Source organism: Nothoprocta perdicaria, unplaced genomic scaffold (assembly GCF_003342845.1).
Source record: "Nothoprocta perdicaria isolate Ctin4 unplaced genomic scaffold, notPer1 scaffold_9, whole genome shotgun sequence".
Classification (NCBI taxonomy): domain Eukaryota; kingdom Metazoa; phylum Chordata; class Aves; order Tinamiformes; family Tinamidae; genus Nothoprocta; species Nothoprocta perdicaria.
The window spans coordinates 6,285,858-6,303,343 of NW_020456198.1; the positions used below are offsets into that span (position 1 = coordinate 6,285,858).

Genomic DNA, 17,486 nt, shown 5'->3' on the forward strand with positions numbered 1-17,486 from the left:
TGTGGGGTAAAAACTGCCTAACATTTGTGGGGTAAAAACTGCCTAACATTTGTGGGGTAAAAACTGCCTAACATCTGTGGTGTTTCCTTCGGCAGCTAGTGGTGGCATCAAGAAGTCTGGTAAGAAGTAGGATGACCAAGCTGCTGGAAAAAGCGATCGAGTTATTCAGTGGACCTGCTGGCTTCAGAAAGCCAAGAAAACTCACCTTCATTTGAAAACCTTGTACATTTTGTTTAGTCAGAATAAACCTTTTTTGTTAAGATGTCATATTTTCTCCAAGTGAAAATTTTGTGCTAAAAAGGGGCAAGCCTAGATTTTACTGGAACTGAAACACGTAATGAAGGACACTTTGTGCCGCCTGCGTGCAGCTGCAGCTTGGGGAGGGGCAAATTGGAGATATAAAAATCTCTATATCACTTACCCCCTCACACCTTGGGAGAGGCGGGGTGGGAGGAGCATGCGCATTGCGGCCTAGGAGCCGGAGCTGCGCATGCGCACCACGCCTTGCGCACGGCCGCCGCCCGCAGCGCCGTACTGCGGCGCTTTGGCACTCGCGCATGCGCACTGGCGCACGCACGGCTGCCTTACCGCTCAATCCCCAGTGCCGCTGCCGGCTGCGCATGCGCATTGGTGCTGGCCGCAGCGCCGCGGCAGCGGCCAGCAGCGCCCCCTGGCGGCGCCCCCGCGCGCGCATGCGCGAGTCCTGCCCGCCGCCTGGGGGAGGTTTCCACAGGGCGGAGGACGATGAGCCCCGGGGTGTCTTTGTGGTGCTGAGCCCGCAAGGGGACCCGAAACACTCCCACGAGCCTTGATAAAGAGCTTCCCTGCCCTCCTCTGCTCCTTCCTACTCTGCCACGGCTCGCCGTAGCTGTTGCTCTTTGTTGAGGGTGGCCCTGGGTTGGAAGCACCTGCAAAGAGTCTGAGGAGAAATGGGAGTTTCCAGCTGGGAGCAGAGAAAAGCTGGGTCTACCTCTAGTTTCGCCAGAGACTCCGAGTGGATGGAGCTTCCCATATTGCCCTGTGTGACAATTCACCCTCCTTAGCCCACAGCAGTGGGAGAACCAAAGTCCTGCATTGCCACCTGCTAACGCTTTTCCTTCCTTTTGTATGTGAATGTGACATCAAAAGTCACTTCCAACCTTCTAACGTGTTAGAAACTCATTGTGTCACCATGAATCCGGGGAGAATGGTGACAAGGACTGCTAGGACATCCACTGCCTTATGAAGTGATGGAGGGATGAAGAAGCAGGGCATCCCCGTCGGGCATGGGGATCATCAGGAACCAGAGGGGAAGATCTGTGTACTTTCAGACACCTTCTTCAGGGAAAATTTTCCCTCACTATAAATATAAACCATATACATATATATATATATATGCAGACCATCTGGGAGGGATACAAGTGGTCTCTTGCACTAGGAGGGTAACTAGGGCAGAATTCCCTCAGATGTTCATACAGACACGTTGACCTCAGGAATCCCAAAGTTATTCTGCTTACACACGAACAATACTGCTGCCTGGGCCTTGAAGTACAGCCTACACCATGGAGTACAGCCTACGCCATCAAGTACAGCCAACACCATCAGGTACAGCCTACGCAGCCTGAGGCTGGCGAGCGCGGATGAGCAACACCACAAATTCAGTGCTGGGGGAAACTGAGCAAGCAAACAATAATGAAGTAGCCTTACCAAGGACAAGAAAATCATTTAAAATGTTGCTTGAAAGAGGAAGTTTCTGACCTTCAAGATTTCCTATAACATATGAAAATATATGATTACAAAATCACCACTGCAGATGACTTCCTACAGGGGAGGTATCATATTTAGTTGAGTGGGTTTATCAGGTTTTAAATTGGACAGCCCCTCAGCTGAAGCAAACTCAGGGTTTTTAAGTTCCATAACAAGTGTACAGCCTAGCAGAGCATGAGAATAAATACCACCTAAATACCCCCTAGTACTACATTTCCAAATGTACTTTGGAAGTACTCTAAAAGTGCACAGCTAGGGCTAAGTTTACAAATTTTTATACTTCTCCAGGCCCGTGCAGCACTGAGGAAGGATAACACACAATGTGCCTGTGTCCTGTGGTGAGAAGAGCTTTTGAAAAGCCTCAGAGCACTGAATAAATGAACATCAATTTTTTAAATAAACATCAAGTTTTTAAATGAACGCCAAATTTTAAAAATCTCACTGAACTAACAGGTTTCATGTTCAGTTCAGCCTTTTCAGCTCTCCTAAGTAAATACAGCCCAGCTGGACCACGTAAAACAGCATGGAGCTCTAGTCTGCAATATGTGGCTGCTGCTTCAACTTTTATTCATGGCCTTACCCTTCTGTCACCTTGGGCAGATAAGTACATTCACTTATTAATCTAGTAAAGTACTAGAAGTCAGTCGTGTATTTTTTGCCAAATATTTCTGGTTTTAGCTGGTTTATCTGAGGAGAGAAAAAAGGTTAATTATATCCATTTTATTTTTCTGTTGTCTTGCTATGTGATAGCCAAAGATTTGTACCTATTTCTTCACCTGACAGCTAAGAAGGTCTTTGAAATACTGCTAACAAATTTTGTTAAGAGTTTGAGGCTAGCTGGAACAAACAAGAGTCAGTTTGTCAAACACTGTCAGTTCTATGCCAAGAATGTGCAGAAAATCCTCTTTTCACGTGGTTTCAATGAAAGAGTCTGAATCATGTTGAATTTGCAACTCTGCCTGAGGAGATAAAAGTCTGCTGGAGCAGGCGTTAAGACCTGATTTCTCTTGCACATGGAAACCTCATTTATTCCTGTTTCTGTTGACATTCCACATAGTCTCACACTGTGCTTGAATGGAGTGAAAGGGACTGAATGTAAATAAAGGCTCAGAACAATTCACTATTCAAAGAAAGTTTGGTGACATCTCTACCATCATCAGAGTGAGAGCCTAAGCCAATGAGGCTTTTGGTTTGTGACAATTTTGGGTGTGTTAATCCTGGCAGGCAAGACAAGTTTAGTAAGTCAAAACTTAATTTGGAAGGAGACTCTAGACGCAGGTCTGAGATTCAAATGATAAATGTCTTTAGAAAGTTACACCTTGTCTCTTGGGAGCCTTTGAAAATCTCAGCTCTTTGGAAGTGTAATGGTCTTCCCCCCTACTTTTCCAACTATTAAAGCCATAATTCCAGTTTTAGCAATAAAGCACAGCTGGAAAGCCCAGTTCCGAAGTTTTATCTTTTGAATGTTTTACTATTACAGCCTTCATAGTTTGTAAATTACTTCCCTAATGAGAGCAGAAAGAGAAGAAAGAAATAATCAAATCAATTTTGCAACATTGTTTTTCTCCATCGTACTCTAAGGCTAGGATATTTAAATCAGTCTCCAAGTAATTGTGCAATTAATTTTATGCAGGAAAAAAAAATCAATTGTATTCATCTAGTATTAACAATCGTATGTAGTATTCCTGCTTGTCTCTTGGGTAATGCTATTATAGAGGGGTTTTGCAAAGCAGCAAATGCCAGATCATGGTTGTAAACACTTCCAAAAACCTTTTCAAATCTTTTTAAATGACATGGCATGAGCTTACAAAATTACTACCAAATCAGCTATGTTGAAGAGAATTGAACAAAAACTCAATACATTTTCTGTCACCTTGGGCAATGTTCCAAGTGTTGGTTCAGATGTTTACTACTTTGACATTATCATGGTCATTAACCTTACATGTAATTATGAAACTGTCCATTCCAAACCCCTTTAGTGTTTAACATTTTACAAGCTTTTAAAATACTAATAGGTTATCTAAATTGCTTTCAGAGATCAGAACTTCCATCTCCTACATATTTTAAATTTATATATAACATTGTAATTTTGGGAAAAAAATAAAGGCAAAAATGAGTGATGCAACAAGATCACATTTTGAGAATAAAAAGAGCATTTTCTGAACCACTGAGATGGTAATTCCACGTATCAAGACTTCTACATCAGTGATATGTTTATGCTTAGTCTAAAATGTTCTGCATTTGCTGTCTTGAAAGTCAGTAGATTAAGTAATACATTCCTTAAAAACATCTTTGGATTTAGCAGCAGCAGGACTAACATTTCAATGCTACTTCTACAGGTACCACTGAATTTGTAGTAGTACCAACCAGAAGCCAGCTGAGGCAGTTAACGAGGATAGCTGGATGGGGGAAAAGTGACAAAGTAGAAGTTCACATTTTTGAGAAAAAGCTGCTACAAACCCCCAAAGTTCAGACATAAGTGACAGAGAATAAAAATGAAATATGTGCTAAATTAAATATATGCTGTCCCCAAACCAAAGAAGTTTAGTAAAGAGGAAAATGACTGAGGGGGCAAGTATATAGCTGTGATGTAAAAATATCTTAGGTCTGCAGAAAATTTATTTCAGAGCTACTTACAGAAACTTTTTTTTCCCCCCCCCCCCCCCATATGTGGGGAAAAAAACAGGCGTGCTAGAACATAATTTTATTCTTTAAATTATGTTCTTTAAATGATGACTCATTCAATCACTTGTACTTTTGCTCAGTTCAAGTCACTTGTCGGTAGTATGACAGCATATCATCTAAACTTTGGTAAAGCGGTTCCTGGTCATCAGCACCACTGCTGCAGGCCTGCGCCGCGGGTGCTCCCTCGGGAGCGTCACAGCCGGGGGGCTGCGTTGGTGGCACCACCTCGGGAGCGTCGCAGCCACACGGCTGCGTTGGTGGCAGGACCTCAGGACCGTCACAGCCACACGGCTGCGTTGGTGGCAGGACCTCAGGACCGTCACAGCCACACGGCTCTGTTGGTGGCAGCACCTCGGGACCGTCACAGCCGCATGGCTGCGCTGGCGGCAGCACCTCGGGAGCGCTGTAGCCATAGGCCTGCATGGGTGGCATTGCGCCCTGCGCGCCGTAGCAGTAGGCTGGCATTGGTGGCAGCATGTCGTGAGGACCGTAGCCGTAGGCCTGCATTGGCACCTCATGAGAGCCGTAGCTGTAAGCCTGCATGGGTGGCAGCACGTTGTGAGCGCCGTAGCCATAAGCATGCATTGCTGGTGGCAGCTGATGAGTGTGGCAGCAGTAACCCTGTGCTGACAACAGCGCATCCTGACCGTCGTAGCCATCATCCTCCTCTGATGAAGTTTCATCTTCAGCCTCGCTGCCGTGGGCCTCTGATGCTGACATACCTGGAGCATCACTGCTGCCGGCCTGTGCCGATGGTGGCACATCTTCAGTGCTGCTATCACCAACCTGCTGTGATGGCAACTGGTGGTTCTGTGCTGTCTCCTGCTCCTGTTTTTCTGAGGAGGCTTCAGGACTGTTCAAATTCTGGCTATAATTATCATTTTTCTTTTGTCCCATAAAGTAATCAGAAGGTGGTGCAAATTCTGGATCTCTGTCATCTCTGAGATCTTCTTTTATCTTGGACCATTGTCCAAAAATCAGTTCTGTTAGAAAAAAAGCAAATGATACATAGATTTCAACAGCTGAAGATCAGTCAGAAAGGAATTAGCAAGCAGGGAAGATGCAGCTACTTAGAGTCATTTGAAATTACTTTCCCATCTAGTACTAATTGTTAGCTAAGCCAATCACCCATTCTCTGTATACAGCAGAAACCAAACCACTGAGTATTAAATATCACACTCTAAATAACCCATCTTAAGTCACTTTAAGATCCTTTAACAACCTGATTGTTAAGAAAAACTACTAATTTAAGCAGACTTGAAAAAAAGTAGCAGATATAAAATGCTGTTTTTAACTTCCTTCCTCCCACTCAAATGATACTCATTGACTGAAAACAAAGTCAAGACTGTAAAAAGTAAAAAGCATCTAGAAATACATCCATATTCTGTAGGAGAGGAATTCTGCTTTTACAGCACTCCACAGAGGGTGGGTGTTTATGTGTCCTTTCCTGTTCTTGCTTGCTTTTACCCAGAAGCCAGGCAGCAGATGACAGGAACAATATGCATGAGCTTAGATTAATGGTGAAACTGAGCTAATGAGTTTGGAAAGGATCTGGAAGAGACTAGTCAGTCAATGCTGTGACAAGGAAGATGCTTCCAAGTGGGAAAGCAACATGGACACTTATGCAAGCAGGTGGAGCCTGAGAAAAATGGAGTCTCAACTCCACTAATGACCAAAAACATTTTTCTCCAAAAGCATTTCTGGACAAACACTTTCTTCAAAATTAATAGTCAAATTATGTAATTCTTATTCACTATATTAGTGCTGAGTGAAAGCAGTACTAAACCTTTTGATTTAGAGAGTAATTTTCTTTGATGTAAATTAATTCCACTATCAACTTTTCCATATATATGACAATATGGTTAGAATAGGTTTACCCATGTTTTTCAGTGCTAGCCCATTTAGATGGGCTACATTTCAGCTGTGAGGTAAACAATAATACAGCTCCTCACCCTACCCAGTTTTTGGATTTAAAAAAAAAAGTTATCTGCAACACGTCCCAGCAATATTTTCTCTTCTGCTCTTTTGGGTATATCTATTTTCATGGTATGTTTAACTCTTCATAATCATGCAACAATCTCCCTTCCCTATAAACCAGCTATCTCTTTTTTCTTCTCCAAGTCTTTCCCTGTAATTCATTTATTCCACAAGATTTCCTAGATACAGTGATCGTACGTTACATTGGCACTGAAGTGGTTGCTGCCTGCCTCACTTTTTATTATCATCTTGTACCTTTTTCACTGTGCTTCGTCCTGACATCAAGTGGCCTACAGTACTTTATCAACAATAAATCAAACTGAAACATAGTGAAGTTCAAAAACTATGGAATTTGTCATCCTGTCAAGCTCCCTGGATCATCTAGATATGTAATAACTTACGGGAGATAAAATTAGGGGATATTATGGCAGCTACTGACACGATGCCATGCATTGTCAATCACTGCACTGGCACTAAGACAAGAATCAATTTAAAACCAGAAAATGTTTCATTACTTTTCACTCTTATCATACTTTGTCATCACAGAGGATGAGGACAGCTCTGTACACACCACTGCCAAGCAAAATCGCCGCGTCCACATTTCCTCACCTTTGCCTTTATCCCACTCTCGGACATAAGGCACGCCAGGCTTTGTATCTCTCCTCTCCTGGATGATGACCTCTACCTTCCTACTTGCTGATGTGACTCTTGGAGCTTCTGGTTCACTTTGTCCTGGGCCAGTAGCATCTTTAACCTCTATTTTAAAGGAGAAAAGAGTTTCTGTGTTACTAACACAGTCTCCTAATTGAACTTCATAGGAGGGATAGGCAAGTAATAGTTATTGCAGGTAATAGTTATTTGTATTTATACACTTTACAGTAGTTACCTAATTTAATTCTAATAATAAAACGCAGTTTATTTTTTAATTAATGTATATTATTTCAGAAGAGATCATGATAAGCCAGACGATCAAGCAACAAACTTAGCAAGAGACAGTTCATTAGTTTCCTAATGGTATTAAAGAGAAGAACTATAATCCATGTAACATGCAACACACTTCTTCCTGTATTATTGTTATTTCTGGCATGATTTTATACCTACACGCAGTTATAAAGACTCTTACAATTTTAATGGTCACTCAAATTGCACATATAGATTATATGCATTCAATATATCAAGCATTCAAATCTACAGCAGGTAAAGGGTGACCAACTGCTCAGGCACAAGCTATGAGGGCAAATATTTCACTTGAAGATGACCACAAGCCATACCTCCACTCTCTAGCTGGTCTCCCTCTTCCTCCAGTCCATCTTCCTTTAACTTCTTAGCCTTCCGTGCTCGAAGTTTAGATAGTCTGGCTTCGAGAGCTGCCTTTCTTTTTTCTTTTAACTGTTCACGTTTATTTCTCTGATCAAGTGTCTTAACAGTAAAGAAAAACATGAATTAGCCTTCTTGTGTTATCAGAATCAATTGCATATCTTCAATAAAGAGCTAAAAGCAATCGGTATCAGGCATCATGTTTCAAAAAGGGAAAAGAGGTCCCACTTGTTGGGGTGAGCTGAAGGAATCACTGTGTATAATTCTTATACAACAGCTAAAGACTGCGACAACCACAACTTGATGCCTTTGTATATCAATTTGCTTTTTAAAGCCATACCTGCTCTCTTAGCATATCTAGGGTCACCCTTTGTTTATGTCTCAGTTCTTTGTCACGAGAAAAGGCGAAGTAACCAACACCAAGCTGCCTGGCCTCTGAAATGAAAGTCAATAAACATGTTACTGTAAGTTTTCAAACCACAGACACTAGAAGCACCACAGACCTTGCTTTCAAGCACTGCATTACACAGAATCACAGAGTGGTTGAGGCTGGAAGGGACCTATAGAGATCATCCAGTCTAACACCCCTGCTCGAGCAGGGACACCCAGAGTACAGGACACAGGGTGGCATCCAGGCGGGTTTTGAAGACCTCCAGAGAAGGAGACTCCACAGCCTCCCTGGGCAGCCTGTGCCAGGGCTCTGGCACCCTCACAGTGAAGAAATTCTTCCTCATATGGAGATGAAACTGCCTGTGTTTCAACTACTAACACCCATTACCCCTTGTCCTATCACTGGCCACCAATGAGAAGAGCTTGGCCCCTTCCTCCCTACATTCCCCCTTCATGTACTTATTAATCAGGTCCCCTCTCAGCCTTCTCTTCTCCAGAGAAAACAGGCCCAGCTCACTCAGTCATTCCTTGTACAATAGATGCTCCATTCCCTTAATCATCTTTGTTGCCCTCCGCTGGACCCTCTCAAGAAGCTCCACATCCCTCTTATACTGGGGAGACCAGAACTGCACACAAACTCTCAAACACACGCACGCACCAGTTTGCCTGGTTTAGACAATGCTAGTTTTAGATAATGCATGAAGTGAAGTATCCTGAAGGATAATGAAAGATGACGAAATGAAGATTTTAAAATAAAAGAAAAATAAAATTTGAGGAAAAGAATCCTAGACAGCTAATTGAAAAGATTATTACAAATGTGGTTCGACATGTACCTAAAGTTTGTCCTGCAGGCACAAGAAGCAACTTTCCCTTCCTTCCTCTAAAACCTCTTTGTGAAGATAAGCAATATCAAATAAGAAAAAATACCATTATCTCTTATGTCTTCATAATGTATTGGTCCCATGGGTTTCCTGAGGGCTTCTTCTTCTTCCCTTTCCCACTGCTGCCTCTGAAGTTCTCTTCTCATGTCTTCAGATAACAGGGTATTTCCATCAGGAATTATTCTAACAAATAAATAAATAAATAAAATTAAGGAGTACAGAGTAGAATTTACTGGTTCATATCAAAACACAGAATGGGAAATAAGTATTCACTGTTATTGGCAGTATTGGGGAGCTAGCAACTTCAGAGAGAAGCATTTTAAACTTAGCATATGAAAATGAAAGGTATTGGAAATAACAAAAACCTAGTCACTAGTTTACCTTAAAAGCCTAGGTCAAATATTAATACTTAATAAAGAAAACAGTGTAAAAGTGGTCTAAGGTAAAAAAATAAGGAAAGCAAAAGCTTCATCCATTCTAGGTGGAGAGTGGGATAACACAGCATAGCCTCTCTTCCCTTCCATTCGGGATATGTATGCAAAATAAAGCAGGGATCATACACTTCTGTTAAAGCAACCTCACATTTTCCCATGAATTTCCTGGTCCATTTTAAGTAGACTTGGCAAATCCTTCTTCATACAACGTCTAGATCTGCCTAATGAATCCACATAATCAACCCTGTAACAAAAGCAAAGGAAGTTAAACAGAGAACTCACACTTGCAGATTTATAGAACACAAAACAGGAACAGTGACACTTTCTGAAAAGAATTCATTGCATCTCTGCCTTTTCATTCGTCTACCTTTCAATTACAGACTCAGGTTAAAGTGATGCATTTTGAACAGGACATATGACAGATTTATTACAGACATTTATTTTATTCAGTCTAATTTTCAGCCAACTGTTTGTCTTGGTATTAAGACAGCATTAAAAAGATGTTTAAAAGTTAAGAGTCACATAGTTTCCACACCAAAATAAAACTGTGCCTAATACTTGCTTCCTGGGGTGAAAATAATGATGCAGCATTGACTTCTTGCAAATATTAAATTGCTGCAATATGTTTCAATTACCAGTCTAAAGCTCATTTAGAATAGGCTGATAGTGTTCATTGAACTGGTATAACAAAAGCTGATGAAAATTCCAGCAAAATGTTCATTTGAAGCACATACTGTGCTTCTTATGCAACTCTTTATAGTACTGAGTATTTAATCTATAAGCTGTCAAAAAAGCAGATAAAGAGCTGTATTATTGTCTGATAATTCTAGAGAGTTCTTTAGCATTGAGTTGCCTCAATTATCCCATTTGAAAGAATTCACAACATGCAGCATGACTGGTGATTTAGTTCTCAAAATATTAACTTTTAATGACCTGTGCTCTTAGTAAGATAGGTCTTCTAAACAGCTTTTCAGGATACTCAGAACTTGGTATCGGTACCCATTTTTTATTAGAATTTAACACCAGGAGAAAAAAAAAACCCAACCACTTGTCTTATGCAAAAGATATAAATATGGCTGCAGAATAATTAGCAGCAATTATATTAGCATATATATCTTTATTAGGGTAAAAGCCTTGCTGAGCTTGGCAATACATTCATACTTAAAAAATATTTAATCCCTCAGAGCTTTTCATACAGTAGTTAGTTTTACTGTCTTACATGTCATTGAAGTGAGAAAGACAATGATTCAAAAAAAAAAAAATCTCTCCTGTAATTTTCAAGAAATATATTAGGACAGTTCAGCACACTCAGCAGTACCAACCATTCTTCGTCTGGATCCTCAGGCGGTGGTATTTCCATTTCAGGTTGAGTTTCTTCATCATCCATCTCCTTTTCTGAAGTCTTTGTAGCATCTTCACCCTGACCCAGTTCATGAACTTCTCGCTGTCTGTCTATGATCTTCTGGGTGAAATCCACAAGGTACAAATCTTCAGTTTCTTCATCTATAGCAGAAAATCAATTCTTAGAGAACAAGTATGAAAAGAACAGAGCTGAACATAAAATCAATGCTGGATAGCCACAATCAGCGCTTCAACCTCGCCCACGCTATTGGAGACTACTTTAATCTCATTTTGTGCCAAACAAACTTGGAACTATAAGCAGATTCCATAGTGATAACCTCTATTTTTCAATACAAGTTTGAGTTCTGTTTTTCTTTTTAAGGAAAGTACAACATAGAAAAAGTTGCAGTCTTCGTGCTACAATATTCCCTGTTTGTTAACTATTTCAGAAGTACATGGCTTGTTACTTAGCAGTTAAAATACTCATTTGAGGCTTAATATTTGCTATCTTGACAGCAACTGAGCAGTCACTAGAGTTCTTTTCAGAAAATGAAGGATACATCGTGGACTCGCATATAGCAAAGATGGAAGTGAGTAAAGAAAACTAAAAATTAATTGCAGAAAGACATTTGACTTGCACAATAATATTTTTCATCCACTTAATGACTGAATGAATGAATGAAACCCATGATACTTTCCTAAAGCAGGCTCATTTTCAGAAATACTTTTTGGTTTTTTTGGTACTTATAGTTTTTCCTCTCTTCTATAGCAAAATAATCCATGTCAATCACTTTGTATAATACTTCTCTTTCTCCCCTCCGAAAAAAGAAAAAAAATTCCCAACTTCCTTGCTGTAAGATGACAAGCAGTAACCTCACAGTTAAGCAGCTCTCTGCTACTAGATAGTCAGGAAGACTAATTTAGAGTGAACTTTAGAAACAAGTATTTTAAAATAAGTAAATATTTTTACTTTAAAAATATGCTGTCTTTAGACTAGTTTTGTTCACCTGGAAAATCGCCTTTTGTCATCTTCTCATATAGCTTTGCTTTCTCTTCTAGCTTCTTTCTGAGAGAGAGGGGGGGGGAAAAAGCACAGTAATCTCTGTAATTCCAAACACAGTTCAAAATAACAAATTTATTCTTGTATATGTGGAATAGAAAAATAGCAATAGTGTTTGACATGTTTAATAGAAGTTGAGCTATGATTTTGAACATTAACTGTTATTTCTGAAGACGCATAGATATCCCCTTCCAGAACTGATACTGAAAATAGTTTTAATGAAGTTACAGACTTTATCTTCAGCACAATTGCCAGGTAGGCGGGAACATGAAGTCACAACTATTCCAACCCTATATAACTGAAAAAAATATGAAAGCTAGAACATAGAATTATGCTTGCTCTTAGACACTGAAGAAGAAAACTTTAACTAGCTTCTAGAATAGCAAAAATAGGAATTGTTTATAGACAATCAGCAAACAGGTTATAATTTACATTTTCAATGCATAGTTTGTTATATAACTAACCCAGGTAGAGGTCAATTCAAGTCCTATTTACTTTGAAAAGAGTCAGCTATTTTCTGTCAAATCCAGAAAACTCTTCACATTCTGAGATGGCAACCTCTGCCCCAGCTTCTGCTTCCAAAGATGACTTTGAAAGATCAGTTACCTGCCATATTTAGATAATTACGATAACGCTATGGTTGATTATTTTCCTCCAGAGTGAAAAGCATGAGACTACTGGTAATCTGCACTTCTCTGCTAAAGATCACAGAATTTTTGATGATCTTACCTGTTGATCTATTGAGAACTGTCAGCCCTGATTCATCGCTTATACATAAACTGATTTGTAACTCATTTTTATGCTTTTCTAAATGCTACAAAACATATTCTGCAAAGTCTTCATGCTTTATGCAGCCTAAGAATTACCTTGATTTATCTAATGTTTGGTCCTCTTCTGTCTTCTGCTCAATATCTTTCTCAGATCGATTTTTAACTCCTGCGTTCTGTTTGCTCCATATGCTTGGTTTCTGTGAGATGCAATTTTATTATTATTTTATTTTTGTTTGTTATTATTATAACTGCCTGGGTGAATAAGTGCATATTGCAAACTTTGCAAATATATCCTGAAAAACTGGTAGATAACATCTCAAGCATGTTTGATTTAAAACTGCTTCTACTGTGCTGTAGAATGCAATAGGTATGTGCTAAAATTACATATACATATATCAATAAATCACATTATGATATTATAGTTAAGGACAGACTGAGAAGCAAGAAAGTATTCGGAAATGAGGAAAATCCATGCTCGAAATAATGGCTAAAGTTAAAAAAAATAAAATCTTTTCCATTACTAAGTAGTTGCAAAGCTATGAAGAGTTTATATTCTCTATTATTCTTAGATTCGAGTCTAACATATAATCAATCTGGTTATTTACATTATAAAAACATAAATAGCTACATGCAGAGCTTCAAATATAGCAGTGATACTACATTCTTCTACTGAAAGCTACAGAATATATAGACGAAAAAATGCAATAATGATTAAAATGTGAGAGATAATTATGTAGTCATCATCATTCATGGCAATACAAAAGAAAAGAGAGCAGAATATTTATAAAATCTTGGAATATAATGACAAAGAAAGAGCTTTCCATTTGGTTACAAAAGCTGAGACTCTCTGGGGACTACAGGTTGAGAGATATTTTACATGGGCATGAGATGAGTTTTCAGCTATGCACTAGATGACCATCTGGAAATGAAATGAATTGGAATTTAAAAAACCTTCTCATCATACAGATTTTACTTTTGAAAAAAAACACAGTACTGAAACCTTTTTTTTTTTGTCCTTTCTCCTTAAGCTAAGAAAGATTCACATCATAAAAAAATATATATATATATATATATATATATATATATATATATATATTAAAAAGGAAAGATATTTCTACCTTATTAGAGGTTTTGGGCTTTGCGGGAAAGCCAGCATCTTTCAATAGCTTTTCTTTCTTGAATTCTTCTTGCTTTCGGAAGAGTTCTGCTTTGAGGTCTACCAACTACATGAACAGCAAAATAAATGAGTAATTAGCCAAGACACATTATGTGCATGTGCGCACACACACACACAGCAATACAATAAGTGTATTTCTGGTGAAATAATCTGGCATTTACAGTTATAACAGACTTCCCTTGCATTTCTCACAAGGAATTTAGAAGCACCGATCTGAACAGGAACATCATTGTTCGGTTAGGAACATCATTTCTTATGAAATATGAACTACTACATAGTTTAATTTGTATGGAAAACCCCTAACATCTAGGTAACAAATGAAATTTAGTCTCAAAAAACAAGAACCAATCGCTAAAAGTTTGTGTCCACAGAATATCGAACCTTTCCCGCAGCATTTAAGTTCTCTTGTATTTTTAATGTTATCGTTTCTCCTATGGCCGCAGCAACCTCCGTACGGAGGGGGCACTGCCCTACAGGCCGGGCCGCTCGGCCTGCGAGCGCCGTGGCAGGCGAGGAGCCCGGCTGCCCGGGCGGGACGCCGCGGCCCCGGTATCGGTACCGAGTGCCAAGGGCTGCGGCCCTGTCCGGACCCCGAAACCGGGGTCTCGTGTGACCGCCGCGCGCCGCCGCCTGCGGACGGAGGGAGCGGGCTCGGGCGGCCCCGCGCACGCTCTCCCTTCCTCCCTCCCTCCCTCCGTGCCGGCTCCCTCACGCACCGAGGAGGCGGCCACGTCCAGCGGCTTCTTCCTGCGGTCCATGGCAGCCGGGCCCAGCGGCGCGCCTCCGCGCTTCGCGGCGCGCCCGTAAAGCGCGCCCGAGCGGCGCGGCGCTCTTTGCGACAGCGGCGGTGAGGGCGGCTGCGACGGCTCCCCCCCGGCGCCATGTTGGGGAGGTCATGATGGACGGGGGGGGCAATGGTGGAAGGGCAAAACACCCCAACCCGGCACCCCGTGTGCGCCGGGGTTCAGCCCGCAGCCCCCGGGGAACAGGAGCGGCTCACTGCTCCCGGGGAGCGCCTTGCATCCATCCTCATGCCCCATGGGAGCAGGGCTGCATGGCTGGTTTTAACCCAGCACCCTTCAGGGGACCCCGATTATCTGGAGTTCCCACAGGAAGCCCCCTGCCACTCATCCTTATAAAAGGGGGGCAATATAAGGTGCTTGGGTGCTGTTGCTGGGCAGTGTGACAGCTGATACAAGGGCTCAGATGCACTTCTGCTGATTTTTGAGATGTTTTGCTTTGGTGCTTGGGAAGCTGGGTCAGGCCCATAATTAGCTGTTTTATGGAGGCAGAATTGCACATTTTTCCAACATGGATATTCCACAGCTAAACGTGGCGTGCGCTGTTCCAGGGAGCGTGAGGGGTGCAGGTCAGGAAGAGCAAAGTCTAACCTTAGTAGAGCCGACCTCCTTTTGGCCCACTGAAGGGAGAAAGGAAAATAACAGGAGACAACAGAAAAGAAAACTGTGGGTCATATTCGGGCCATGAGGTTTCTTGTTTTAATTTGTGTGGAAAGAGAGAAATAGCATTGCCTGAAAGTAGGACAAAGGAATGAAAACAGCTGTGCTGCTCTAATTAAATCTCCCTATAACAAATCATGTGCTAAGTCGTCTGTTCAAGCCTCACCTGGTGACAACAGCGAGGAGAGAAACCAGCCCAACCTGGGGCTGGATCTGACTTAGTAAGTCCCATCTTCTATAGCAGGGCAGTGTGTGGGAGGGCACAGCCCCCTTGGCATGTGTCTGTTCTCCCTGTTGCTCATGTTCTATGTTAGGGTGACAGGAATTGCTTGCTCGTGGTCCTGTGTTTCCAGGGTTGGAGGCTGAGAGCATCTGGGGAGCGTTGCCGTCAGGTGGGTTTCTCACACCATGAGGTGTTCCTGAAGGTGCAGGCCCAGCCCTGGGCATCTCCTTGTAACTGCAGGTGTGGGAGTGTCTCAAGGAACCCTGGTGAGTCTTCAGGACTTGGTCTGTAGAAAAGGATGCCCCGTTTCCAAGCACGATGAGTGAGGCTCCTGGATAGAGTCTATACATTACCAGTTTTGGAAAGGTAATAGTTGGTAGCTCTGTATGTGCTTCTTCATTTGGTTGGGCTGAGAGGAAAAATGATTCAAAAGCTGAATCTGCTCTCTCTGGATTCCACCTCTCTGTTATCTTCTCTTTTCAGTGTAGGCAAATATCTGAAACCAGACCTTCATCTGTGGGATTTCTTATTCCTTGGCACCAACTCTCAGCTCCATTAAGACTCTGTGTTTTTACTGCCTGCTCTGTCCTTGCTGCTGCCTTTTCCCCGTCCACATTTCATAATAATGTTCTTGTCACACCATTTTAATTTCAATTCATAGTAGCAGTTTTTTTCCTCTTTACAAGAAAATCGACCCTCTCCTGTAATGTCAGAAGCACCTATTCTCCTTTTCTGTATTTACCAACCTGTTTCTTTGTCAGTGATTTACTCTGTCATTCCCAGGCTTCGCATTTCTCTGCTCAAACCACACCCTCCATGTGTCCATATCTTCTCTTAAAACCTTTCTTTCTGCTCAAGGTCACCATACGTAACCAGGGCTGTGAGGAAAAATAGGCTACGGGGAAGGTTACCTGATGGGATGTGGAAAAAGGGATCAATCTTTAGAAACTGCAGGTTAGTTGGTGCTGTTCCTGTGAGCGAGGGCTGCAGGGCTGATGCTCCTGTGCTCACTGGGAACAGCAGACTGGGTATTTTGGGGGTTGTGGAGCTCTGGGCAGGCCTCCCCACCCTGTCAGCGAGTCAATCAGCAGCCCTGCTTGGTGCCCTGTAGCTGATGGTCTCCAGCAACGAGATAACCTTTAGCTCTCCTCCCTTTCTCAATTAACAGTGGCCAGAGCAGTGGGCGGTAACGAAGGCACCTGCAGGCAGCACAGAGGATTCCAGCACCCGCGGATCGTCAGTCCAGCGCTCTCACACCTGCAGCCCGGGACCTGGCAAGTTTGCATACACTTGGTTCCCTCAAAAAGGCCTGGTATCAACCTTGACCTATGGAAGTCTGTTCTAGGATACCTTTTAATCCTGCCCCTGGGATTAATGACAGGGGTAGCAGGAATAAGAACATCGCTACTAGGTGGCTAAGCCAAATATGCTCAATTTAAAGGGAACAGGATAAGGAAGGGGGAGTTGTCTTTTTGTGTGTATGACACCGATTCAGCGCATCTGCGCCAGGCTTAACTCTTACCAGGAATTTGTGCAGTCTATGTAAATGAGTGTGCGTGAGCTAAGGCTGCCGAGAGCCCTGGATTCCCAGGGAGGAACTCGTGCAGCATTTCTCATTATGCTGCTCATTTTGGCATAAGAGGCCTAATTGTGTTTACTTCCACAGAGCTGCAGCAACACAAAAGGCTTTTTCATCATTTTTGAGGAAGATAGGGATCACTGTTGGTATTTCTAAGTTTTTTCTTAAGAGGCAGGGGAGGTTGGTCCCCTTGAGGGGTTTGGTGAGGATGCTGTACGAGCTCCAAATGGATCAGATGGAAAGCCTGGATGTGCCCTTCCCCTACCTCCCTTCCAAAAACTGCATTTAGAAAAGACATTCAAAAACAAATTATGTTGATGTTTGGAGGATTTGCTGTTCTGAGACTGATTCTTTTATAGCCAGCAAGAACATCAAGGCCCCAGGAAGAAGTGAAACCCGTTTTGGTTGCTGCATCGTGGTTTGGTGAAATATAATGGTAGGCAATT

The 17,486-nt window shown here is 41.9% G+C and overlaps 1 protein-coding gene and 1 long non-coding RNA gene across 3 annotated transcripts in view; one reads left to right on the plus strand and one right to left on the minus strand.

Moving 5' to 3' along the window:
• Positions 1-266, plus strand: part of LOC112958793 — a 3,077-nt gene extending 2,811 nt beyond the window's left edge. The window contains exon 2 of the long non-coding RNA XR_003251505.1: positions 96-266. This is a non-coding gene — a long non-coding RNA (uncharacterized LOC112958793). The remainder of the gene's footprint in view (positions 1-95) is intronic.
• Positions 267-4,447: 4,181 nt separating this feature from the next.
• On the minus strand, positions 4,448-14,577 carry CCDC174 (coiled-coil domain containing 174). 2 transcript variants are annotated; one of them, XM_026052718.1, is made up of 11 exons: positions 14,495-14,577; positions 13,720-13,824; positions 12,698-12,798; positions 11,779-11,837; positions 10,753-10,933; positions 9,579-9,674; positions 9,043-9,179; positions 8,066-8,160; positions 7,680-7,827; positions 7,018-7,164; positions 4,448-5,414 (listed from the first exon to the last, which is right to left on the minus strand). In XM_026052718.1, exons 1-11 carry the CDS (start codon positions 14,534-14,536, stop codon positions 4,513-4,515), a joined length of 2,013 nt encoding a protein of 670 aa, XP_025908503.1. In that variant the 5' UTR covers positions 14,537-14,577; the 3' UTR covers positions 4,448-4,512. The 2 variants fall into 2 exon arrangements, with proteins under 2 accessions (XP_025908503.1, XP_025908504.1); XM_026052719.1 differs by lacking the exons at positions 13,720-13,824; positions 14,495-14,577 and having other exon boundaries at positions 11,779-11,833; positions 12,698-12,730.
• Between the last annotated feature and the right edge of the window lie 2,909 nt (positions 14,578-17,486).